The sequence below is a fragment of the Mastigoproctus giganteus genome, chromosome 9, assembly GCF_048544385.1.
Source record: "Mastigoproctus giganteus isolate SK-2022 chromosome 9, ASM4854438v1, whole genome shotgun sequence".
Taxonomy (NCBI): domain Eukaryota; kingdom Metazoa; phylum Arthropoda; class Arachnida; order Uropygi; family Thelyphonidae; genus Mastigoproctus; species Mastigoproctus giganteus.
In genome coordinates, this window is record NC_143583.1 from 21,169,049 (window position 1) to 21,196,931 (window position 27,883).

The window sequence follows — 27,883 nt, forward strand, 5'->3', positions numbered from 1 at the left end:
ACAATAATGGCAGTATGCTACTCCAACTGGATCTAGATAAGTTGGGAAAATGGGCTGAGAAGTGGCAACTGGAGTTTAACATTGACAAATGCAAAGTACTGCATATGGGTAGCAATAACCCAAGAGAAACGTACCAACTGGGTTGTACTACACTCAGGGAAATGGAAAGTGAAAAAGACCTGCGGGTAATTGTGCAGCCAAATATGAATTTTGCTGAACGGTGCAGACGTCCTGCCAGGGCAGGTCATGGAGTCTTGTCAATGATATATACGAATTTTGCTAGCAGGGACAGTGAGGTGATAATCCCATTATACCAGGCAATGGTCAGGCCACACCTAGAGTACTGTGTACAGGTCTGGAGGCCTCATTTTAGGAAGGATGTAGAGTTGCTAGAACGAGTACAAAGAAGGTCAACAAGATTGGTGAGCGGAACAAAGGGGTGCTCTTACCAATAAAGGCCTAAGTTCTGCAAATTGCAGCGCCTGGAGAGTAGGCACCTGCGAGGTGATCTGATCGATGTGTATAAGGCCTTGAATGTGTTGAGGAAGCTGAATGCTGATGGGATTCTTCGTCTTGATCAGACTAAGAACCTGAGGGGGCACAGTTTCAAATTGAGGAAAGATAGTTGTAGAATAGATGTGCGGAAACCTGCCTTTAGCCAGCGGGTAGTTGTTTGGCGGAACAGGCTTCCATCTTTTGTTGTGGAAGCTAATAGCCTAAATAAATTTAAGGCTGAGCTGGACAGGCATTTGGAACGAATGGAGGGATGAAATGGGAGGGTTTTTTTTTTTTTTTTTTTTGGCTGATGCTGCATAAGCTTGCTTTCTTGCATCGTATGCCTCTACTAATGCTAATGCTAATACTTGCTTGATTAATTAATACTTGAAAATAGAACAATGCGATGTCAATAAGAAGTACCTGAGCAATAGGAAGAACATACAGTTCTTATCGATGCTTTTCTCGTACTTCACAATCCTAAATGTGAAATGTACGATTATTGCTATTTTACGATAATGTTAATTTCCACCTTCAATTAACAAGATTACACAGTATAGTATAATATTAATTTTAACATTGTAAATATAACATTGGAACCTTGTTCCAATGTTATATTTACAAAGTTAAAATTAATGTGTTGAGCAAGCTGAATACTGATGGGATTCTTCGTCTTGCTCAGACTAAAAACCCATTCGATAAGCAAAAAAAACATTAGAAAAATATTTTTATATAAAAATAAGGACAAATCAGCGTCCATGAATTTTTGGAACCGCGGTATTTAGCCGAAAATTGGCACGTCTTGTCACCTTACTAACCAAATCCAATTCTCTTTTCGGTGATATTTTAAGATTTTAACCGGATTAACATGCCATGTCAGGTTTTTATTTTTGATTTCGTAAAATAGATGGCGCTGGTAGATATGTCGCCATTTGTGATCATTTCTCCTTCAGCAGTTATGCCATTTAACGAAAAGTTATGTACTGTTATTCAAAATAATGGTCTAATATGAATTTTTACAGATTGGGTAATGAACGGTATGCATGCTACCAAAAAATATTATTTATTTGCAATTTTTGTTATTTATTTTATATTTTTAAACTGTAATGTACCAATCCGTGTACCAACTGTTTATATTCCACGTGGTTTTTGCCCTATTTGATAACATTAAATTTGATAATCCGAAAAACTCTGAAAATGAAAAACTATACAGTATTTATGGAGAGATGAAAAGAGGGAAAACCAGTCGGCTACTAAGAAAAAAAGTTTGGGTTTTTATATATGAGACATTAAAATGATAAGCAAATCTAAATTCCTAAAATATGTATGAATTTCTTTGGGTCATTTAAAATGAAATTTTCAGTTTCTAAAAATTTATGATTAAAAATGATGATTTAAATAAACTGAAAAGGTTTTGTTCAAGCCAGTAAAGTTTGATATGGACTTATTTGCCTTTGCAAGGCAGTATTTGTAATTGTCATACATTTTGTAACATTCCAATATGTAACTTTGGCACACTGGAATGTTACTTGAGTCGTGTACACGTGGATTGTGCTGAACTCTCATAAAATCCATGTTTAATGGTCTCATCCTGTCGCACAGGTGGTTCAGATACATCAGGGCATGTGTGAGGAGAAAAGGAGAAAATGTACATTGAAGATCAATAAAGAAACATTGCACTAGGCCTTACGATGGTGATGATATGTCACTGCCAAGTTATTATATCCTTTAAAATAATCACACTTATTGACAGTGACAGAACATAAACCTCGTTTTCACATACATATATGCTAAAAAAAACAAAAAAAAACTAAAACAGTGTGAGCAGAGAGGACAAGGAATAGTTGCTGCTCCATAGTAGTAATGGCAAATGATGCAAGAAAGCAAGCTTATATAGTATCAGCCAAAAAAAAAAAAACTTCACCCATCTGTACCCTCCAAGAATTTGTCTAGTTACCCTTGCCTTCAAAATGATCCTCCTTTCCATGTTTAAAAATCTTTCTGCTTGTCCTTCCTGTATTCTGCTGCTTAATAACCAGTTACTTATATCATGGTTTCCAGATATGCTAGAGAAAACAAACATATCTAACAACTTATGTTTCTGAATGAGTGTGCAAGGAAGTTTAAATTCTTTTTTATTTAACTCATTCGTGACACATAAATCATCACCGAGTCCACCTCCTGGTAGACCTCGCGAACTTGTCTGATACCAAAATTTGCATGCTGCTGATCTAGAATAAGCAATGTTTGTCAGTGAATACTATTGGTAGGGGGTTGTGTCGTGAAATCTACATAACAACAACAACTATTGGTAGATAACTTAAGTTAGACCTATAAGAGCTCTATTAAATATGTTTTGATCGTTAAAAATGGATTACTTGTTAATAAAAATAATGGATTTATGTGTTTGATCCATAATAATACTAATATAGTGGGAGAAAAATCTATTACAACCCAAGGTTACACTTAGTTGCAAATTATATGCTTGAGAATTTGTTATTTGTGGTTATTTGGTTTTTAGGAGCATTAGCAACTAAGGCCATGTTGCTGCGGGGATATGCGGTGGTCATTCCCTGACTTTTCCACATCCTCCGTATTTGGTGGGCATGGGCTCGAACCCCAATCTAATCAAGAAGCGTGTGCTATGCACTGCTGCTCCTGGCTATGGAGGCGCCTCCTGAGAAAACATGACTGCATAATAATATTTGATCAGTCATGTTTACAAACGTTGGATGCTGGTGTGAGATAGTTTTATTTGTACTTTATAAGGTATTATTTTGATATTCTGCTTAGTGATCTCAAAAAAAATTGTCTTTGGTGTAAACAAGAAAGTGGACAATATTGTTTTTGTGAAAAAGTAATCAAGAGGGGGGGGGTATACCTGTGGGGAATGGGAAACAATTTGAGGTATGCCTGTGTGGAAGGTAAAAAGTAGTAGTAAACAACATTGTAGGTTGATTGTGTAAGATTAAATCAAAATAGGTAGTGGTCACAAAATTCATAATATAATAGTGTATATGCATGGCATGCAGTGATTATTTGTAGTGATGGCAATAGTTGGCACTTCTGGAATTTAGAGGAAAATTTTAGCTATTTTTAGGATTAGCACAGATATCTTATATGGCATTTTATTTTCTTGCATAGCACACCAAATTTTTGTATCATGACCTTGAGTTTATGGATAAAGATTATGGCTTATGGAAAAATATTTTCATACACTAAATTTTAGTGTATGAATTCTAACACCGATATATCAATTTGTTTTCTAATTAAATTTAATAAAAAGTATGTATTTTCTTGACACCCTTTTGAAATGGAGTCTTGACTGCATATGATCCTGTCCATCTGAACTTGGAAAATAGCATTTGCAAGTTCAGGCAATATTAGCATTTAGATTATGTTCTCATGACATATTAATCTTTTTTGACTGTATTAGACTAATTTACATGTTTCTATATCACAATTAAAATAACAAAAAAATTTTTCATTATAATAAAATTGCATATTTTATTTCTTAAATAAAACTTGAATTATTGCATTATATACATTGTTCATCTACTTATTTTCCCTAATATTTTTTCAGAATTTTTCTTCTCTAAAGTACGGGATGGGGAAAATGTGATTTTTTAGTTCTGGACTACTGTAATGTGAAATTACAATTAGCACAGATCTCTTTAACCTTAGAATGCTAAACTGAAGTCCCTGTCATAATAATCAGTAGAATAAAATATTTTTAAGCCATATTTCATCTTCCTTTGCATTCAAAATCAAGATTGGGAATTGCTCTTTCTTTAGGTAAGCCAAATTTTCATTATTTTGTATATTCAGTTTCTGTTGTAAATTTCAGTTTTATAATTCTTCTTCTAACAGCTTTTAAAAGCGTGCTATGTAGCAATTAAATTTAAGCCCTGTTAAATACCTAACCACAATGGATTTGTGTAAATAATTGTTCACAATTTATACATAATAGACAAATTATTTACTGCAGCAACAATTTTCATTGGCTTCATATTTCTTTATTTATGCCAGAGTTTTCATTTTGGTGTGTGTGAAAAAAGTTTAGTATACCTCCAAATATTTAAAATATCAGACATAGATATATTAGTGCCTAAGGTCTCCTATGCTTATAGTGCCAGCCATATTCATGACAATGTAGCATTCTGCAGGGTATGTGTTAGTTAATGACCACAATAGGATATGAATGACATAACTACCTGCATAATTACGTGATAATACTTAATATAATTATAATATAATTAGGTAAGTACAAGTTGTGGACAGAAAAAGGCTGTGGTTGTGGAAAAGTCAGTCATTGTGTGTGACCCAAATGGTACTGTTTGTGTTTGTTATTTGGTTTTTAGGAGCATTAGCAACTAAGGCTATATTGCTGTGGGGATAATGCAGTGATCATTCCTTGACCTTTCCACATCCTCCATATTTGGTGGTCATGGGCTTGAATCCCGGTCTAATCAAGAAGCGTGTGCTATGCACTGCTGCTCCTGCCCATCTGGCTACAGAGGCGCCCCAAATGGTACTGATACTGCACATACTATAGAATCCACAAGACTGGAACTGTCCTGTATGGATTTTGCACAATTTGTGTATAAGGAAAGGTGCCACTTCACACAGAGAAGCCACTATTGTAGGTACCACTTTAGAAATCTCATAAATGTTCTGGGGAATTAATAGCAAATGGGTAACTTCATCCTCCTGAGCTTTAGGTCACTGCTGCTTAATGGTACAGGCCCTGTGTAGTGTGACATGTCATTCTGGTTGGACAGGAATGTAGTGTGGGCCGCAGAGGATCACTTAGGATGAGTTGGCCATCTCACCGGTGCATAGCTTTCACCAGCAAAACAAACACTTTCTGGAATGAGGGGACCTAGACCATGGTAGGTAAATGTGCCCCACATTACTATGGAACTGACAATTCTTAACTGTTGAGATGCAGACATTAAGGAAGGTATAGTTTCCTTTGGCTATTGCCACATATGCACACATTCATTGGCTGAGAAGAAGATGAGGGACACGTCTCATCAGACCATATTGCATTGTGCCACTACACAGCAACATATGCTTCCACCACCGGACATGCAGAAGGACATTGGTGGGTGTTATGAGGGGCTTGTGCACAGTAACCCAGCCATGGTAGCCAGCTTTGTGTAGCTCTCTATTGTTCATTTTTATGGAGAAAAGGAGCTCCTACATATGTTTAATTCTGCTCCTGTTTGGTCTGCTGTTGCTTGTCAGTTATGTTTCACAGCTCTATCAACATCAGAAATGTCAGTTCCTGAGTTGGCAGTTACTGTTACATTTCAAGGGTATTACGAGTCTTGATATTGCAAACAGACATGGTTACTATTTGTGCTACCGGCGCATCCGTAGCCAGGTGGGAAGGAGCAGCAGTGCGTAGCACACGCTTCTTGATTAGACCGGGGTTCGAGCCCGTCACCACCAAATACGGAGCATGCGAAAAGGTCAGGGAATGACCACCGCACCGAGCAATATGGCCTTAGTTGCTAATGCTCCAAATAACAACAATCAATCAACTTGTGCTACCCAGACTCAGCACAATCTCATTTTATTTCCATGACCAGAGGTTTACTAGTGTTTGCATGTGACGCTAGAAAGTGAGACATACAGCATCTACCTACTTTGCATACACATAGTGGATTCTGTGCTAGGCCCATTATTGTTTTCAGTATTTATTAATGATATTGATGAAACCTTATTAGGATTATACAGCATTAGGCTGAGCAGTACTGCACACGGGTAACATCTTGTATCATTTACTATTAATAATAAGAGTGGAAAATGACACAAAAAAGCAAGCTTATACAGCATCAACCAAACAAAAGAAAAAAGAAGAGAAAAAAAGCCAACACTTCATATTTCACCTGTCCATCCTTTTAACAGTTTGTCTAGTTTTTCCTTGGAAGTTATTCAAACTACACACCTGTACAATAACTAGATGGGAGTTTATTCCAACAGTCAACCACCTGCTGACTACAGACAAATTTCCACACATCTACCCTGCAAACATCCTTCCTCGGTTTGAATTTATATCCCCTCATGTAGAAAAGAGGAAGGATTCCATCAGCAGTGAGCTTGCTCAGTCTGTTGAAAGCCATAAAGTATGCATATGGTATTATTTATTCAGTATTTAGTAAAAAGTATGCATATAGTTTTATTTATTCGGTTACATAAAAGAATAATGAGATGAAGTAAATTATTTATACGAGGGTGGTTCAATAAAGAATTGCCCTGACCAAGCTGCAGAGGTGCTAGCCTATTGATTCTTGGCACAGGTTTGAGTCCTTCTCTACATAGCCACCGTGCAGATTTACACGTTTTTCCCATTAATGGATGAGGCTATGGATATTGTTTTTGTAGAAGTGGTGAGGTTGGTCTTTGAACCATGACTCTGTTGCAGAAATGCGTGTCTCATCGTCAGGAAGTGGGTTCACCGAAGAAATAATTTCAGGGAAGGAAACAAGAAGTCCGATGGTGCAAGATCAGGTGAGTAGGCTGGATGGGGCAGTATTTCATATCCAAAAGTGGGCGCTTGTGTTGTTGCAATTTCAGAAGTGTGAACTGGGGCATTGTCATGAAGCATTCTCACACCTTTGAACAGCATGCCACACCTACGTGTTTTGATTTTCTCCTGTAATTTTGTGAGTAAGTTGGCATAATAGGCACCTGTATTGTTCTACCTTTTGGCAGGTAATCAATCATTATTACGCTTTTCTGATCCCAAAACACTGTCAGCAAGACCTTTCCTGCTGATGCTTAGACCCTTGCCTTCTTGTGGGGGTAGGGAACCATGACGTTGCCATTCCGTGGACTGGTTTTTACTTTCAGGGTCGAAATGGTGTATCCATCTTTCATCCTGGGCTAACAACTCTTGTGATTTCTGTTGTCGATCAGCCTTCTGGAAACCAGTCAATAATCGGGGAATTCATATTGCACTCAATATCCGTAAATGGAGTTGGTCATGAAGGACTGTTTCAACAGAGCCCACACTAACTTTCACCTCCCTGGACAATTCACGCACAGATATCTGGCGATCTTCCATGATTAACGACTCCACTTTTCTGATTGTGCTGTCATCAATGGCTGAATGAGGACAACCTGGAATGGGCTCAGATTCTACCAATGTCCAACCACACCTAAACTGTCTATGCCAGTGCTTCACAGTGCCATAGGATGGGGCTTCATCCGTATATCCAGCAGTCACCTCCTTGTGGATTTCTTTAGGAGATTTCCCCCTCAAGAACAGATACCGTATTACAGCTCTGGCTTCAACTTTGTCCATGATGCTACTTTGTCACATGATCAGCTCTGTAAGAGAAAAACAAATTGACACAGGGCTGAAATTTTACACCTTTAGTACAGAGATGCTACACATAAAATATCATGACTCTGCGATATGTGGAAGTAGGTGAGGGCGATTCTTTATTGAATCACCCTCATACTAGAAATAAACTGAGAAAACCTGCTGTTTATCAGTTCCCAATCTGGTACATATACTTTAAGAAGCAGTATATGGGACAAAAGTACAATTATCTTAATTTTTTTTTATATAAAAAAATTTTTATATTCAGATTTATAATTTAATATGAATGACCTCTCTCTAAAGTTCTGCTGTATCTGTGAATATAAATAAATAACAAAACAAGTATGTTGCTGTCTTCAGTAATATATCAGATGAATTGAACAAGTACGTTTCATCTGTCTTTACTGATGAAAGACCCTTCATGCTGAAAACAAGCTGTGCAAGTGAAGTGCAGCCATATGAAATTAGTGATGCCGTAATTACAAATGATTGTTTATTAGAAAATTTTTGAGCATAAAGGAAAATAAGGCTTCCAGAGTTGATGGCATATACCCTGTACTTTTGAGAGAGAGAGAGAGAGTGTAAGGGAGTGTTTTGAATCATTGAGGTTAATTATGAGGGCATCTTTGGACTAAGGTGAGATTCTTTTGAAATCTTCCTGAGAAGTGCCGATGTATCGCTAATACATAAAAGTGGCTCTAGGAATGAAGTTGGTAACTACAGACTGGTTAGTCTGACTTCAGTGATAGGAAAAATCTTAGAGGCAATGACTAAGAGCACAATCCTGGGACATTTAGATAGATATGGCATTCTGAAGGACACACAACATGGTCTTGTTAAGGGGAAATTATGTTTAAGTAACTTAATGGGCTATTTTGACACAGTTACTTATGATCTGGATATAGGGAACAATTTCGACATAGTTTATTTGGATTTTAACAAAGCATTTGACTCGGTTCCTCATGAGAGGTTACTGTATAAGCTTTGAACAGGTTGAGATTACAGCAATACTTCGTTTAGCACGGCTTCAAACAGCACGGGTTTCACTATAACACGGTTTTCAATTAAGTTTAAGTCGAAAAATTTACTGTACATATTAATACTCATTCAATAGCCTAGACAGGTACTATACATATATGCTGCATTGTCGCAGCCTACATACGGTATATATATGCTGTAGTGCCAACTCTGTTGTCTCACATGATTGTTATTTGGTTTTTAGGAGCATTAGCAACTAAGGCCATATTGCTCTGGGAATATGCGGTGGTCACTCCCTGACCTTTCCGCATCCTCCGTATTTGGTGGTGATGGGCTCGAACCCCGGTCTAATCAAGAAGCGTGTGCTACGCACTGCTGCTCCTTCCCACCTGGCTACAGAGGCGCCGTCTCACATGCACATGTGCCAGTAGCTCCCCTTGGGCAGTCAGCGGCAACGTGCAACAGTATTCTTAATTCCATCCTGACGAGGTGACATGATAGCTTTTCAAACTTTTCATTTCACAATTTATTTTTTACCCCTTTAAATACAATCAAAAATATATCTGCATCTTGGCTAGAAATCACTGCCAACAACATGTGTTCTGTTTGGTAGAATGTTTGCCCCATTTGGTAAATGATTTCACTGGTTTTGATTCGTAAGTTCAGATAATTTCCAAAGATATTGTGAAGGTCGGAAAAGACTTGGGATTCATAACTTTGGACACTGCTAATGTACAACTGCACTGACTCACATGCAAGTGACTTAGATGATGCAACTCTCCTTGAAATTGACAAGCAAACTGTATATGCAGAAGAGGAAAACAATTCTGAAGTGGATAACACTGAAGTGCCGCCAAAAGAATTTTTAACAGAAGAACTGGAGAAAGTTTTTCAGGTTGACGTGGCCTGTGGGGTGATTATGAATGGAGATCTGAATGTTGAACGTAGCATCCGTTCCATTTCGGATATGCTCGGACCCAGTCATCTGGTCATTACAATTTGGCCTTTGTCAAACTTGCTTAAGTCCACTGCCTTTCCCATCTGAAGAACAAGAGTAACACTGATTAACAGAGCTCAGTATCAGGTGTTTTTTATACTGTGTTCCGACCCATACACTCACCGTAGTTCACCTGCAGTTGCTTCGATTTGCATAATGACTCGCTGGTCATAATGTTTTGGCTCATTGTTGTATATCTACTATAGCTTTCTGTGTAACCTAATAATTTATATGCACCCCCATGCTTTTTCTTCTTCGCCACAAGTCTCATTGGTTCATCTGACATCCATTTTTGCCTAAACCTTGAACAGTATTTCTTAGCTGGTATGAAAAACCTAGTAGCTTCCATGATTAATTCCTTGAGTGCTTCACGTTATAGAATTTGCTGTTGGTAATATCATCAATTGATTCCACTGTATAGAATTTAAAAACTGTTTGGGACCACTGTAGTTGCCTTTATGAAAGCAAAAACTCTTCCATTTCCCCTGATGGTAGTACATCATTAAGTAAATCCCACATATACTGATCATTGCTAACTAGTGGTTCCTCTAACTGCAGAAATGATATCATCATCGTCTTCATCTGTCATCGTTCCACTATTCCACGAGTCGATGTATGAAGCCTCGTCACCATGCCCTGTCTGTGTACTCTCTCCGTCATTGATTTCATTCCAGTTGCTTCCTTTCTTAATGACATCAGTCTTTATCACCTCATTCTTGGTCTCCTCTGTGGTCTTTTGTCCCTTAATTGTAAATCAAACATTCTTCTTGGTAAATGCCTCTCATTCATCTTCTTGGCAAATGCCTATCATTCATCCTCTTGATATGTCCAAACCTTTCAATCCTATTCTGGAATTTTTCAACTTGAATTCTCTCCCTAATAACATCTTCCTGATTTTGTCGCATCTTATCTTTCTGACTATGCTCCTCACAAATCTCATCTCTGCTCCCTGAATTCTGCTTCCATCCTTTTTCCTCATAGTCCAAGTTTCAGATGCATACATCAGAATTGTTACGTAATAACACTGGTGTGCAAAACTTAAGGACCAGTCAGATTTTCACCTGTAGCTTCTCATAGAAGTGGCTGGATATGGGAAAAGCATACCAAAGGAGCCTCATGAGGTACAGAAATGATGAAGGAAATGACACCGACACAACAACGGAAACAAAACAGTACAGAGAGACTTTATTCAAAATTGGCAACACTGGCTGCCACAATACAGATGCATCACTGCCAAAGGTGGAACAAAGGGAAGAGGTGGTCCTCAGTAGGAGATATGGTCACCATTAATGTCAATGCAGGCTTTGCACCACCTGTCCATACTTAGAACAATGTTGTTATAAGTTCTTATGGTAACATAGTCCATTGCTCTGTCAGCTCCATCTTCAGCTGGTGAACATTTTCTGGTGGGTGTGGACATGCCGCTAGGCATCTCCCCAGAGCGTCCCATATGTGTTCGGTGGGATTTAGATCAGCGGAACAGGCAGGCCAATCCATACGAACTATGTCCTCACTTTCCAAAAGCATATCAACAGCTGCTGTCCAATGGGGTGCAGCATTATCATCCATAAACATGAACTCGGGTCCAATGGCACCTCGGAACAGACGCACATGGAGAAGGATTACCTCAGTACAGTAGCATGCACCAGTTAAAGTACCACCTTCCAGTATCTGGAGTTGTGTACATCCATTCAAGATAATGCCTCCCCAGACGAGAACACCTCGACCGCCATATCGATCCCTTTCAGTGATGTCTGTGGGGTTATACCATGTGCCAACCTCTTGCCAGATTAGCTAATATCCAGAATCAGTGCTGAGACTGAATCTACTCTCATCGGTAAAGAGTACCTTACTCCATTGCGCAGCTGTCCAGTCCTTATGTTCAATGCACCACTGTAAATGGTGTCTCCGATTGTTGGTTAGGTGTTAAAGGGACACAGCATACTGGCCGTCGGGCAAACAGTCCACCTTTGTGGAGTCGCCTGGCCACAGTAAACTGCGATATCCTGCGCCCTGTGCAGCTGGTTTGTAATGGATCCCGCTGTCTGGTCTCTTTCCCTCTTGGCCTGTAGTAGTATATAGCGGTCATCGTTGGGCTTTTTTTTTTTTTTTTTTTTTTTTGTGGACGACCGCCACTGGTCCTTTGAAAAGCTGTACCTGTCGTTCTGAAGGCCAACCACGCATGTGAGACGATGCTATGGGTGATACCAAACTCACTCCTCACTCCTCACACTTTGACCTTCCTCGAGCTTCTCAATTATTGGACCCCAGGTAAAGTCATCCAGATGTTGTCTACTGGCCATTTCATTGTCTGTCACTGTATGAAACCAATCAAACATCTGTAACAATCATGCTCACCATTCGGTAATTTGCACATAACTGCTTTTATCTGTTTATGTGAGGCCTCTCATCACGATTCAAATTTTTGCATGTGTGCCAGCTTTCTACTGAATGGCCACAGTTATGCAAATCGCCACAGGTTGTTTCGTTTGATAGTGTTGGACCTTAAGTTTTGCACACCAGTGTAGGGTCTGATATATAACCTTCTTACACTTCAGTATGTTCCTGTTTCAGATCAGATCTCTTTCTGCCTATAGAAATTCCCACCCATTGTATCCTTCTACTTATTTCTTTGTCTATCACTCCAGTCTTTGTAATGGTGCTTCACTTCTTAGATACTTGCCAGTCCTCTTTAGAATCATTCCTGTCCAAGTTGTTCCGCCACTCTACATTGCACATCATTCATGACAGCTATGAACAGTAGTGGTGACAGGACTCGTCCTTGCCGCAAACCTGATGTTATTTCGAAGCTCTCCATCAACCCCATCACTGTTCTTACTTTGTTCACTGTATTGATATATATATTCTCAGTTCTCTTCACAAGATGTTTCTCTATCTCCAAGTTTCTCAAAACCTCCCACACTTTCTCTCTCTTCACAGCATCAAACTTTATGTCCAAAAATGGCATCCATAATTCTTTGTGTTCATAACACTTTTCTATCTGATGCAGAAAATTAGATCCACTGTCGATCTGCCAGGCCTGATCGACAGTGGATCTAATTTTCATACTGTTCCTGGGCCATTCTATTTTCAATCGTTCCTCTTATCTTCCACTCTAACACTCTCTCATACAGCTTACTCATATGTGATGTAGTGTGATGCCTCTATATTGGAACACTTTTTCCTGTTCCCTTTCTTGAACAATGGGATGATCAAACCTTCTTTCCAGTCCTTTGGCACCTGTCCCTCATCCCAGATCTTGCGGAACAGTCTGTATGTCCACAGTATCCGTGCCTCGCCTGTAGCCTTCAGCATCTCTCCATTTATCTCATCTATACCAGCAGACTTACCTGTCTTAATGTATTTCCATGCCTACATTACATCATTCCACATCAGGTCTGTGTGGTCTCTCTCCATATCTTCTCTTTCATCCCCTCTTTTATAATTAACCTGCCCTTGTCGCTTTTCCTAGCTGTCCTGATGTTTAACAGCTTTTCAAAATACTTCTTGCGTGTTTCTCTTATCCCTTCATCCTTGGGTATTAGGTTCTCATCCATCAAGTATTTGCTCTGTTCACCATCTCTTCTCCTATTCCTCACCATACCATACCATACAGCATCTTTTTATTACCCTTGATATTTTGTTGTAGAGTTTCACCTCATTCTTCCAACCATAGTCTTCTCTTCTCGTTAACTATCCTCTTGGCCTCTCTGTTCACGGTTTCAATCCTCTGTTTATTCTCATCATTTCTGTTCCGGAAGTAGGTCTCGAATGCATTATTCTTGATTTTCACAGCCTCTCTCATCCTCTCATTCCACCACAAGGTTTCTTTCCATCTCCTTCTATTGCTTGTCTTTCCGCAAACCTGCTCTATCAATCCTACTATACAGTCTTTGAATACTTTCCATTCTGATTCCACACTGTTCACCACTGTCTTAGGTACAACCTTCCTGAATTCTTCTCTGAACATCAATCCTTTTTCATCTTATTAGGGAATCTTATATATGAAATGTTATATATATTCCTGGACGTGAATCTGCAATAGCAGATTCATAATGAATGAATAATCACTGCTAATAATCAAATCAAGAGTATCACTCCCTCTGGTAGCCTCTTGAGAACATACTGCTGTTGAAACAGTCATTCAATAAATCCACAGAAATCTTGTTAGTGTGTGAGTGACCAATCCACAAGTTTCAATCTATATCTGAGAAGTTGTCATCGCCCATTATAAGACAGTCCGATTTACTGGCCCACTCTATTTCTCTGTACAGTTGTTCATTGCACTCATCGCAATCATTATGCCTATAACATACTCGTCTCATTTTTGCTTTCCCAATGCTTATGGCACACCAAACTGACTCAACATTGCACTGGCCACCCATGTCAACTGGATGCACTGCCTTAGATTTTGTATTTCTTAACTAACAACATAACCCTTTCTCCCTCTGTACATATTGTACTCCCCATATTAAAATTCTGCATTTCCTTGTATCTCAGTGACACCCATGTCTCTGATATCCCAATGGTGTCGACATTTGATGGCTTCACCAGCACTTGCCCTGGTGTTGATGTAGGCGGCTGAGAGCTTGATAGGCCCCCAATTTAAATCCTTCGTGGGCATCCATCCTGAAAAGCACTAGGTTCTTTTCAGAAACATTCATTATATAAAATTGCAGCTTGAGATTATTGTTACTGTTTCTTTATTATTTTGTGAGGTGTAGCAATAAAGTTCCTGAACTGTTGCTGTTGTGGTCACGTTCTGTGAGTTTGAAAATAAATGGAAGTGGTATCTTGTAGTTCAAACTTCCTTCAACAGATGGTGGTACAGAAATTGTCCTGTTGGCTAACAGTTTGCCATTAACAAGTTGTGTCAGTAGGGTTAACATTCCATGTCACAATCTTGTAATTTTGCTTTAAACTGAGAGTCTACAACAGAAATGTAAGAAATGTTAAAAACTGTTTATGATGAAATGTTAAGTCATACCAATGTATTTGAATGGTGTAAATGGTTCAAAGATGGATATGAGGATGTTTGCGATTATCCAAGAAGTGGGCATCCATCAACCTCTCAAAATGAAGGCACAATTGCAGAAGTTCAGGAAATTATGGCAAGAGATTATTATTTCACCCTCAGAGTAATGGCTGATGAATTGCATATGAATAAGGAGACAATTTGTCAAATTCTGCATAAAGATTTAGGGAAAAGGAAGATCTGTGCAAATTTATGCTGCACAACCTCGTGTATCAGCAGAAACAAGAAAGAGAGTGTCATCGTGTGAAGACCTCATCAAGACATGTCAAAACAGTCCTAATTTCCTCAACCGCATTGTCACTGGAGATGAGTCTCGTGTGTTTCAGTATGACTGAGAAACAAACCATCAGAGTATGCAGAGGACTTCAGAATCATCACCAAGGTCCAAAAATTTTGTTTACAGAAGTCCGATCAAGGTGATGCTGATCATTGTTTTTCTACAAACAGGGTGTGATTCACAAGGAATTTGTACTTGAATGGGAAAGAGTCACTGCTTCATTCTACATAAAGGTGCTTCAATGACTATTTAAGCACATTTCCTGGGTGAGGCCACAATTTCAAGAGAAAGGCAGTTGGTTCTTGTTGCACAATGCCCCTGCCCATTCCCCACTTTTGTGGAGACATTTCTGACGAAGCATGACATTGGACAGATCAACCATCCACCCTACTCTTCTGATCTAGCACCAGCAGACTTCTTCCTCTTTCCCAAGGTGAAAACTGCCCTCCCTCAAAGGAAAGAGATTTCAGGATGTTGAGGATGTAAAAAAAACATAACCGCTGAACTGAACATCTCTTTGGATGCCTTTGCTGTTTGCTGACTCTTTTCAGAAACTTTTAGAATGGTGTAATAAGTGCATTCAATCAGATGGTGATTACTTTGAATAAAAATAAAACCATTTTTGAGCTCCTTCACTTTGGGTTCTTTTTACTGCCCTGCCTTGTACTTATCAGCCCTTTATTTTCTGGGGATATGTGGAAGTATGCTATACCATCCCCTCTTTTTCGTATATCTTCATATATATAAAAATTAAATTCAAATATTTACTATTATTTTAGAGCTGTTAATGACAGATTTGTTAATATGTAGTTCTGATATATTTTTGACCCTCTTTTAGACGGTTATAGTTAATTTCACTACTTTGGTACTCGAGACAAAAGTGTTGAGTATTGCATGCTTGGTAATTGCACTTATTTTAATAAACTTAGTTGCCATGTCATCTTGTGTTTTACTTTGCGAAAAATTGATACAATATAATATAATATATAATGGAGCACATTTATGTGTTTATAAAATGAAAGTATAAAATTTCTTCTCCTCCTGTATAAAATGTACCAAAGAAGAAATTAATAACCAGAATTGTGACATTATAGTTGTGTGAACAATCCAACTTTGAAACACCTATTCATACTGTAAGCTGTTGACTTCCTGTAAATGACTACAGTTATAAGCTTCTTTGACCCTATGTGGCTATACTGGATTATAAACAAATTTTACCCTTTTCTGTAAACTTTATTTTACTTTTATTTTTCTCTATGCTTTAAAAATGTAAAATTATTCTATGAATTAATTCTTAATGTAATCTTGGATTATTGTTTTATCTTGCAGTATTTGCACGAAAAGGGTTTCTACAACAACATTATGTCTCAACTCCTAGATGATTCATCTTCAGAAAGCGAAGCAGAGTTAAAAATTAATAAGGACTATGCAGAAAGGTATGATAAATGGCGACGTGCAGAAGAGTTACAAAAACTGAAGGCCAAATATGGTGATGTTGATATCAATGCTTCTGAATTAGATACTTCGTCTTCTTCTTCTGAAAGTGAAGTAGGAGATCTTTCACAAGAAGATAATATCAGTTTTTTACGGACTTTAAGTCTTTTGGAGGGTAAAGATCCACGAATATATGATAAAAATATATCTTTTTTTCCTAATGAAAAAGAAAGAACAAAGAATATTAAAAAAGAAAAAAAAGAAAAGCCACTGTTCTTAAAAGATTATGAAAGAAAGCTAATTATAGAGAATAAAGGAATTTTTAATGATGATAATGAAAATAACAAACAGGGAAAAAGGCCTTCTTCACCATCATACATCGAAGAGCAGAAGATACTTAAGGAAAGTTTCAGAGCAGCTTTAAAAAATTCTGATGATGATGATGATGATGATGACAAACTGTTGGTTAAAAGAAAACAAACCAAAGAAGAAGAGGAAGCTGAAGAAGAAGAATACTTAAAATGGTTGAAAGGTGAAAAGAAAACCCTTTCAGCACAAAATAAGGATCTGGAAAAGGATTTGAAATATCTTCATGACCATTGGAACGATTCAGAATTAGAGCCATCTGAAGAATTTTTAAAAGACTATATACTGAATAAAAGGTATGCTGAAGCTAATAACAGCAAAAGAATACCAACTTATGAAGAAATAATAAATGATGATGTAGATCTCAGTGAAGATGAAAAGTTTTTAGAAAAACAAGAAGTATTTGAGCACAAATTTAATTTCAGATTTGAGGAACCTGATCCTGAGTTTATTAAAAGTTATCCTCGAACAATAAAGGATTCCTTAAGAAAACCAGATACAAGAAGAAAAGAGAGAAGAGAAAGAGGTGAAGAGAAAAAGAAACAAGAGAAATTGCAAAAGAAAGAAGAAATTAAAAGATTAAAAGCTTTAAAGAGAAAGGAGATAATGGAAAAAATAGAAACATTAAAAGAAATTACTGGTGACAATGCTGCTGATTTTGAGGATGCTGATCTAGAAGATGATTTTGATCCTGAAAAATATGATCAGAGAATGAAAGAATTGTTTAATGACGATTATTATGCTGTAGATGAAGGAAATTTAAAACCAGTATTTCCTCACGATGAAGAGTTAGATGATACTAACTGGAATGAATGGGAAGGAATAAAAAACTCAGAAAACCAGAGTGATTCTGAAGAAAGTCAAGAAGATCAAGGACAAAATAAATCAAAACTGAAACAAGTTGAATTTCATGGAAAAAATGAATCTGAAGATGACTTAGAGAAGGAATTAATGAATGCGAGTAGAAAGAGGAAGAGAAAATCCCAATTTGCTAAAGCTGTAATGAAGAAAAAGCCTATATTTAATCCAAACAATGAATCATTTCAACAATACCTTGATGAATACTATAAACTAGACTGTGAAGATTGGATTGGTGATATGCCTATACGATTTCCTTATCGGCAGGTTGTACAAAATGACTTTGGCCTTTTAACAGAAGAAATTTTAACTTGCAAGGACAAAGAACTTAATAAATGGTGCTCCTTGAAAAAGACAACACAGTATCGAACTGAAGAAGAGGAACGGTATGATATTCAAGCATATCAGAAAAAGGCAAATAACTCACAGCTGAAAAGTAAGATTCTTTTAAGTTTATTTCAACCAGATGATGAAAACAAAGAGAAAAGTGGAGAAAGTAATGACAAAATGCAAAACAGTAGTGGAGCACTGCTGTGTGATCAAAGAAAAAAGAAAAGAAAGAAAAAGAAAAACAAGAAAGTGAATTTGAATGGAAACAGCACTAATTCCAATACAATTGTTGAAAATAGCAAAGAAATGAAGATACCTCCATCTCACAAAAGTGAAGAGTCACCTTTAGATTCAAATGCAGGCCAAGAATGTAGCACAATGAAAAGAAAAAGGAAGAAACGGAAAGCAAAACTAAATGCCAGTTCGAATCAGATTTTTAATAATTCAGATCTGCACACATTGAATGAGATTCAGGCGCAGTCACATTTACTTTCAGAGTCTGGAAAAGCAGACTCTATAAAAGAGAAAAATATACTCCACAATAATGCCAACACTCATCACCAAAAATCCAATGAAACATGGAATAGAGATAAAAGTAATGAATCACAATTCAGTAAGCCAAACATGGGTGCCAAAAAGAAACACAAACCTTACAGCTCACATTCTACTAAATCTACTGAAGAATTATCTGATAAAAGATTATCAATTTCAGATAGTAGACTGAAAGCATATGGAATTAATCCAAAAAAATTTAAAAATAAAATTTTGTATTCTAAAAAATGTTGATATAAATGTTTTGTAAAAAATAATGGTTAATTGTTACAAAAGAATACCTTTTTATCAGAATTAATGACAAAATTTGTTTCATGAAAAATAGATATTCATTAACAAAAACCAATTTAATTGGGCTGTTCATTGCAAGATACAGATATTACATTGACATATATAGACAAGTAATGCACGTTTTTAGTTTTACAGTGATAGTTTTGCTTGATGCATATGATGTAATGCCCTTCAATAATGTTTTTTTTTGGCATTGCTTCCAATATTTGCAGTTTACAAATTTCCTAAAATGACTTATTTTTTCTTCTTTTTTTTTTAATCCCATGATTTCATTTTAACCTGGTTATGATCGCGCAGAATCTTCAAAATCTCAAATGACCTTCAGCGATGTCGTGCTCTTTGTCTACTCTGTCCACACAACTGAAATTCTCAACGTCTTTCAACAAAAGAGTTTTCTTTGATTTTTTTCATTGAAAATTCCGAAGTCTTTGTTAGTTATCATGCAAAAAAAAGTAAAAATACAGGACCAAGTTGAGCCTAGGCTAGGTATATTTTGCAACACATGCATATGCATGTGTTGCAAAACATATTTAAAATTAGCACGCATCTCTCGTATCCAATCATTGAAGCACATATGCTTCAAAAGTGCCCTTAGTGCTTTATAGCAGTGTCAGTGGTTAGCCAGGGTAGGGTCAGCAGGTATATTGTACCCCCTGATGCCAAAATCTGGTATTGTGGCACTTTTTTTTTAGAAAGCAAATGGAGTCTTTTTTGTGAATTGCAATTGGCACCTTTTTTTGTGAATGCACCTGCTGACAAAAAATCCTGGCTATGGTACTGAGCAGTGTGTCCCTTCATTAAGCAAGCTTGCTCGCTTCATGTCACAGAAGTGACTAGCATCAAACTGTCAAAGTGTAAGGATTTTTCAGTTGACATTTCACTTTCTGTCAGTCAAAGATTATAATGGAGATGATATGCAAATAAAAGAGGATAAAAAATATGTCTAAAGCACTTAGAGGTGGTTTATTTTGAAAAAAAATAATTTGAAATAATTTTCAATCTTTCCTGAATACTTTTCTATGTTCAGAGAAAATTGAAAATAAAGGTGGCATCTAAAAACAGACAATTTTGAAACATTTTGTGCAGATTTTAAATTTTCCACATATGCACTTGCTAATGGAGTAATATTTTTATCCCATTAGCAAATGTGCATGCACTGGCATTCCTAGTTACAGATTAACTGAATTTTATTCAGTGGTGAAACACCATACTGTCAGGTCCACCACTGTAGGGAGACCCCCAAAGAGTCAAGGGCCTGACAACTAGTATTGTATGGTTTTTAACAAGCACGAGTGGCTTGTTTGGAAACTTCCTTGGTAAGGGGCAGAATTTGTAGTTCCCCTGCTGACTGTTCATTTACTAATATATTGTTGAAAGGCTTTATAAGAAAATTTGTTTGACTCCACATTAGTTATGTAGTTTTAAATGGTTTATTGAGTCCCTGAAATAGAAATCAGATAAAAAACTTAAACCTGTTTTCACAAAATATACTAAATAATATTGCAATCTTTTCAGTCTTTCAGATCAAATTTTGGGAATCCATTCTCAAAACAAAGTAGTGCAGGTACCAAGTCTGCCAGGAGGAAACTATTGACTGCTCAACTTTGTCTTGACAAGAAATACCCAGAGTAGGATCCAAAATAAATAAATAAATTTTCTGTTTATACTTCGGGATGACCACGTAAAGTCAGAGGAGTTCACAAGATAGAAATATAAGAACATTGTACTGTACGTAGTAGTCTTGCGGCTTGAACCACGGTCATTCAAAGTGCATGCACTTTTCTAACTTTGCACTTGACTACGGTGCCCTTTATTTGGTATACTGACTTTACCTTTTGGTAGGGAATAGGTGTAAGTCTTTTGTATAATTTCTGCTAATAGGACTTAATTAACCATTTAAAATTACATAAATAATATGTGGGGGGTAAGAGGCCTCCGTAGCCGAGTGGTCATGTGCGGGAGTGCAATAGCACACGCTCTTTGAGTAGACTGGGGTTCAGGCTCCTGACTGCTGAATACGGTCGATCTGCCAACCCGCACTGGACCACCGTGGTGGATTATTGTCCATTTCCCTCAGCATGAATTGTTGAGGAGGCTTCCATCCTGCAGTGGGTTGATAATGGCTGCACTTTACCTTTTATGTGGTGGGTCAACTATAATTTTTAAAGAATTTTCTGAAATTTGAAATTTAAAAAAATATTATCCACAGCATTTCTGAAACATTTTTACTCAGCCATTTTTACTTATGGTGATTTATATATTGCTCACTTAGTCTTATTCCCTACAGTTTGAGAACCATGAACCTATAACATTTTTCTCCTTCGGCCAATTCTTTAGCGTGTAATTATGGTTATTTCTATTCTTCCATCTTATCGTTTTGATTGAACAGTTAATTGTGATATATAAAGTAGGAAAATAAATACTAGCACAGGGGACAGAATGACTGTTTTAAAAAAAATGAAAATTTGGCTCATTAAATGGAGCATTTAACAGTGTAAGTAAATTCTATTGTTAAAACAGATCTTTAGAAACAAACATGAAAAGAAAGGTATTCCGTTGTACTACAGAGAAATTTTCTATAGATTTATTTATTTATGATATGTATTGTTGATAATTATGTTTAACCAAATGATGCATTAATAAATATGCAAGTTTGTAAATAAACTAAATTATTAAAAATCAGTGTCTAAGTAATTTCAAAATATATAAGGGCAAAATATTCAGAATGAAAAATAATATAAATTTACAGTATTACTGTAAATTAAGCAGTACAATATTTTTAAATACAGAAAAAATTTTGACTTACTTTGGAGGTAACCAAAGTTTGGCTTCAGTTACAAAAATAGAGGAAACATAAGAAACACTCACTAAACATGGAGCATTTAAAACTAATATAAAAATGTACCACTTCAGTAACCTGGAAAACAATGTTCAGGGTTATATATTTTTTACTGTTTCTTAATTAGTAAAGTAAGAGTGTCTCTTGAACTGTTTTACCTTGAATTGTTGATTTATATTAGCAATATTGTAAATTTCTTAATTCCAGCAAAGATGGGGTAAAATTTCTCAGGGTGCAGCCACATCAAACCCATTTCTTGTATAGTATTTATAAACTAGACAGTTTTTTAAAATAATTAAATTTAAATTTTTAATCTTTATGTATTATAGATAACTGCAATGTTCATGTTTCAGTAATTATCAGATTGTCTTGAAAGCACTTTTTTACCTCCAAGTAATACAGATCACTAAAGCATGAAAATTGCATATCTCTATTTATGTGAAAGCAAAGTAAATTTGAATATAGAAAGGAATAAAAACAATATTCGATAAATAACATTCTAATTGCAATAAGGAAACCAAATGCTCATTTAACCTTCCATTACTAATATGGTGTCTGACAATGCCACTTTTTAAAATCCTCCTGTATACTGTGCCCACCAATATCCTCTAATTAGTTATGCAGTATTTTCTGTTTTCATTTTGTTATACTGTGAATTACGAGATATTAAATTTTTTTGCTTGGCATTTAACAGACACCAGGCATTTAACAGAAGTTGCTAAAAGAAAAGTAGACTGTGTCTACCTTTCTTTTAGCAACTTCCATTCCCACATGGCATCTCTGAGACACCAGCAGCAGGTAGCATAATACACAGAATCATAAAATATGTATCATTGCATTTATTTATTTATTTTTTCCTTGCTATAATGTGTTGATTTCACAGACTAAAAGCATCTGCGCGTGCCAATTTCCCCACAAGCACCTGAGTTTCAATCTGGGAATAGAATTTAAATTCTAAAAAAAAAAAACTATTATTATTGGTTTCTCACATTTATTTCTGTCAGTTTTTTAATTGGGTTTAGCAAATGATAACTTCAATTCAGTAAAAAGCCAAAGGTTAATTTTTTTTAATGAAAACAAAACTGGATCATACAGGTGCTATGCAAGTGTTCTTGTTACAACTGGGGGTGCAAGTGATTGGCAGGCTAACACGTTAATTGCCATGACATTTTTATCAGGCTGCATGATGACATGTTAGTTCACTACTATTTTTTATTATTATTATTAGCCATATGGTGCAAGGAAGCCTGAGGCTTATGCTGCACCAGCCAAAAATAATTCCAGAGTTACCCTGAGAGAGAGAGTCAAAAGTATAAAAAAATCAAGAAAGAGAAGAATGATGATATTCCGCTCAGGATTTGCCAAGCCCATGCTCACCAGATGTGAGCCACTAGTGTTTGAGCACATGGCTCTACTGTAACATCACAAGCAGTATATTCATAAACATAAAAGGTGTCTAGTTGGTTTAGCAAACAAATTATTATTATTTTTTTTTTTTGTCATGGTATAAAAGGTGTATATTTGAAATAAAAAAAATTTGTTAACATTACAGTGATTAATAGTTAATGGTGTCTACTCATATAACATAGCCCTCCTCTTGCTAGTGCTAAACCAGAAATGTTCAGTTTTATCTGGAATATTTATAGGTAGGTCATGGTTATTCATTAGCTGCTTTGTGACATTACACCACAGTTCCACCCCTACTCATTGAAAAACTTAGAAACCACTTATGCAAACAGTTGGTAACATAAATTGTAGGTGACAGGCATATGGAATGAGATAAGAGAGCAGGTCACAAATGCCCTCCAACCACCTATAGAATTTCCACTATAGTATGAGAAACTTTATTATGCATTTTTTAACTCACAGTGACTATGAGTTAAAAACCTGTTTCATATAATAGGAATGGCAATGTATACACAAAAACAGCTTTGCATTGACAACACCCCTGTCTACAGGACTGGACTGGTCTGTGATGCTGGTGAGGGCTCGAAATCAGGGATGGCTGATAAAAGATTGTAGTTTGCACATGCAATCAATTTTAGAGTGTGAGGAAGAATGGATCATCATCAAGATCTTTCTGACAGAATGTGGAATGATTGTGGGAGCAAGATATGCAGGCACCAGTATCTCAACAATGGCCAACATGGTTAAGTGCTCCCATTCCATGGTGTCAGGTAGCTACCATGACTGGATCAATAGTGGTGGAACAACCAGCCAAAGCTAACACATGGGACATCCACTGTTGCCAGCACCTGTGGTGAGCATTGTGTCATCACAAAACAGCACAGTGGCCCAGCTGTCCACCTAGTTCAACATAGGAATAGCAAGACCAAAGTTCACATGGATTATGTGCAGAATATTAGCTTGTATAATGTATGGTAGTTGATTACTGCAAGACGAAGCTGCACCATGCACATCAGCACTAACATTAGGCCATCTACATGTGGAAATCTTGTCTGATCTGATGAATCCCATTTACAGCCATCATACTGATGTGCATTGGAGAAAGCAACAGGGGGTCAATGGCACCTGGATGCACTGTTGATGCCCAGCAGGCTGACCATCAACAGTGCATCCATTTATGATTTCAGGACTTCATGATATACCCTGGCTCCTCTGATCATTATTAATCAACTGCACATATGCAGTATCGTGCATTGACAAATGCAAGATACTGCATATAGGTAGTAGTAATCCCAGAGTAACATCAACTGTGTGGTACTAGACTCAAGGTAATTGTGCAGTCAGACATAAAATTGTCTGAGCAGTGCAGAATGCTGCCAGGACAGCTCATGGGGTTTTGTCACTGATATACAGAAACTTGCTAGCAGGGATAACGAAGTGATTAAGGCCATGGTTAGGCCACATCTTGAGCTGTATGCAAGTCTAGAGCCTTCGCTTTAGGACAGATGTAGATCTGCTGGAACGGCGCAGAGAAGGCCAACCAGATTGGTGAAGGGAATATAAGGGTATTCTTACCTAGAAAGGCTTCAGTTCTGCAAATTGCAACAACTCGAGACTAGGCACCTACAGGAAGATCTGATTGATGTGTTTAAAGCCTTGAATGGATTGAGTAAGGTGAATGTTAATGGTATTCTTCCACCTGCTGTGATTACACATATGAGGAGGCATAGATTTAGGTTGAGGAAAATGGTTGCAGAATAGATGTGTGGAAGTTTGTTTTCAGCCAGCATGTGGTTGATTGTTGGAATAAGCTTCCATCTGTTGTGAAAGTGGATAGGTTGAATCAATTCAAGAAATAGACAAATTCTAGGAGGGAACGAATGGTTGAACTTTTTTTTTTTTTTTTTTTTTGGCTGTTGCTATATAAGCTTACCTTCTTGCATCATTTGCCATTACTACTACTACAATTACTGCATGATTCAGGCAGAGAATGGAGTGCTGGTTGGGTAATGACACAAGCAGGATTATTAAAGCTCAGTGCTGGATTAAGGTAAGAACTAGCAGGGCCCTTACCCTGGGTACTGCTCTTTAAGAGGTGCCAAAACAGAAGAACAATGAGGGAACAAATATATATCCTTAGTTATTGGCGCCGAAAAATCATTCTGCCTGAGTTTCGGAAATACCTTGGTCCAGCACCACTAAAGCTGCTTCCCTCAAGATCACAAGATGGTAGGGGATCTTGGATAAGATACTTATATAAACTGGTAGTTGAGAATGTGCAACTCAAAGTAACCTATGTTGACTAGCAGGTCACCACCACAGCATATGTGTCAAAAATGTGCTCCCATATCATATGTTTTCTATTATTGTAGGATTTTAGGAGCATCAGCGAATGAGGCTATATTCCTCCATGTATACTGCCTGTAAATTGCGTTCTGGGGTCGATTTTCTGTTTGCTGGATGAAAAACCGCAGTTTCCGGAAAAAAAACCATGCAATCCTCGCCTGACACTGACTAACTCAGCCACATTCTGAAAACAGCCCATAAAAATTCCTCCCGTCATCGACGGTACCCAAACTCGGGTATTTCCTACCAGGTGAGGAGATGACAGTGATCCTAACAACTGTGCTATTCCACATGTGGAATGGCTGTTGCTTAAAATCGAGCAAGGTTCCTCCTTGAGAACCAAAACTCATGCTGATTATCGAGGCAAAAGAAAATAGTAAACTTGTAAGCAGCGAAGATGTCCAAAAAAAGTCTTCGACTCTTGGAAGCCAAAACTGGGAAGCATTAAAGACCAAAGACGGATAACTCGCTTGGTGAGATCGGCAAAAGGGCATTCGTATGAGGAAAGACCGAATATGTGGGTTGCACAGGTTGGAAACTAGGCATGAGACTTGATAGAGGTGTTCAAGGCTCTGAAAGGCATAAGTAAAATGAATGAGGACGAAATTTTCACAGTAATCAATGATTCTAGAACTAGGGGTCATAATTTCAAGTTACAAAGGGAGACGTTTAGCCAGCGAGTTACAAACTACTGAAATAAGTTACCTACATGGGTGGAAGAGGCTGACAATTTGTGGAAATTCAAAGGTCACCTATGGTAGGAGGAAAACGCATAGGTTCTCTCTTAAATTTTCTCTAATTATAATTTTTTTAAAAATTTTCTTCTTTAATTATTTAAAAAAATTTTCTTCTTCTTTAATTATTTTTAAAAAAAATTCTTATTATTATTTCATTTTTATTATTATTATTTTATTTTATTTATTTTTTGTTATTTTATTTTATTATTATTATTATTATTATTATTATATTTTTTGGTTGGTGCAGCATAAGCCATAAGCTTCCTTGCACCATGTGGCCATTGCTAATACTAATACTAATACTAAAAAGTAAAGGAAGGGTTATTATTATTGAAGTTGCTTCCAACGAAATTTGGAAAAAACAACTACGACGACCTTGAAGAAACTGGCCTGATCATGGACAAGCACGATTAGGGGGCCTAGCCTGCTTATTTTTGACTTCGACAAAGATATTTGCAAAGATAAGCTTCTCAATTAAATCGCGTCTCGGTATTTGAGTGAACACATGGATCTTGATGAAACTAAGAGTGAGATTTTAATACAACATTCAACCAGCTCAAATCCAAGGATAATTTATATTGGGTATTTTAAACTTATTCGAAGATAGAGTAGTTTAAACTTATCCAAAGATAGAGTAGTTTAAACTACCCAATCCGAAGATTGGGTAGTTTAAACTTATCCAAAACTTATCCGAAGAGTCATTCTTAACAAGCAGTCCTGTATCTTTGTAGATTGCTGCTCACATCACTTCAAACATTTTGTCCCTGTAACCAAATATTTCACTACCTTGGTCAGCATTAGCATTAACATTAGCATTAGTAGAGGCATATGATTCAAGAAAGCAAGCTTATGCAGCAACAGCCAACCCCCCCCCCCTCATTTCACCCCTCCATTCGTTCCAAATGCATGTCCAGCTCAGCCTAAAATTTATTTAGCCTATTAGCTTTCACAACAAAAGATGGAAGCCGGTTCCACCAATCAACTACTCGCTGGCTAAAGGCAAATTTCCGCGCATCTATTCTACAACTATCTTTTCTTATTTATCCCATCAGCATTCAGCTTGCTCAACCCATTCAAGGCCTTATACACCTCAATCAGATCTACTCGCAGGTGTCTACTCTCCAGGCGCTGCAATTTGCAGAATTTAAGTCTTTCTTCGTAAGAGCACCCCTTTGTTCCCATCGCCAATCTTGTTGCCCTTCTTTGTACTCGTTCTAGCAACTGTATATCCTTCCTAAACTGGGGCCTCCCGACCTATATACAGTACTCTAGGTGTGGCCTGATAAGGGGATAATCACCTTCCTGTCCCTGCTAGCAAAATTCATATATATCATTGACAAGTCTCCATGACCTGCCCTGGCAGCCCGTCCACACTACCCAGCGAACTTCATATTTGACTGCACAATTGCACCAGGTCTTTTTCACTTGCCACTTCCCTCAGTGTAGTACCACACAGTTGGTACGTTTCTCTTCGGTTATTGCTACCGATATGCAGATTAGTTGCCACTTCTCAGCTCATTTTCCCAACTTATCTAGATGCAGTTGGAGTAGCATACTGTCGTTCACAACCCTGCCAACCTTTGTATCATCTAAAAACTTGGACAT

The 27,883-nt window shown here is 37.2% G+C and overlaps 1 protein-coding gene across 1 annotated transcript; it reads left to right on the forward strand.

Moving 5' to 3' along the window:
- Window positions 1–1,429: 1,429 nt before the first annotated feature.
- Window positions 1,430–18,892, forward strand: LOC150080081 (protein KRI1 homolog). The gene is made up of 3 exons (XM_090381657.1): window positions 1,430–1,532; window positions 4,079–4,290; window positions 16,448–18,892. Exon 3 carries the CDS (start codon window positions 16,481–16,483, stop codon window positions 18,890–18,892), a length of 2,412 nt encoding a protein of 803 aa, XP_090237783.1. The 5' UTR covers window positions 1,430–1,532; window positions 4,079–4,290; window positions 16,448–16,480.
- The last annotated feature ends 8,991 nt before the right edge of the window (window positions 18,893–27,883 follow it).

What these genes read in the sequence shown, in the direction of transcription:
- LOC150080081 (XM_090381657.1), top strand. Translation starts at nt 16,481, where the DNA reads ATGTCTCAACTCCTAGATGATTCATCTTCAGAAAGCGAAGCAGAGTTA.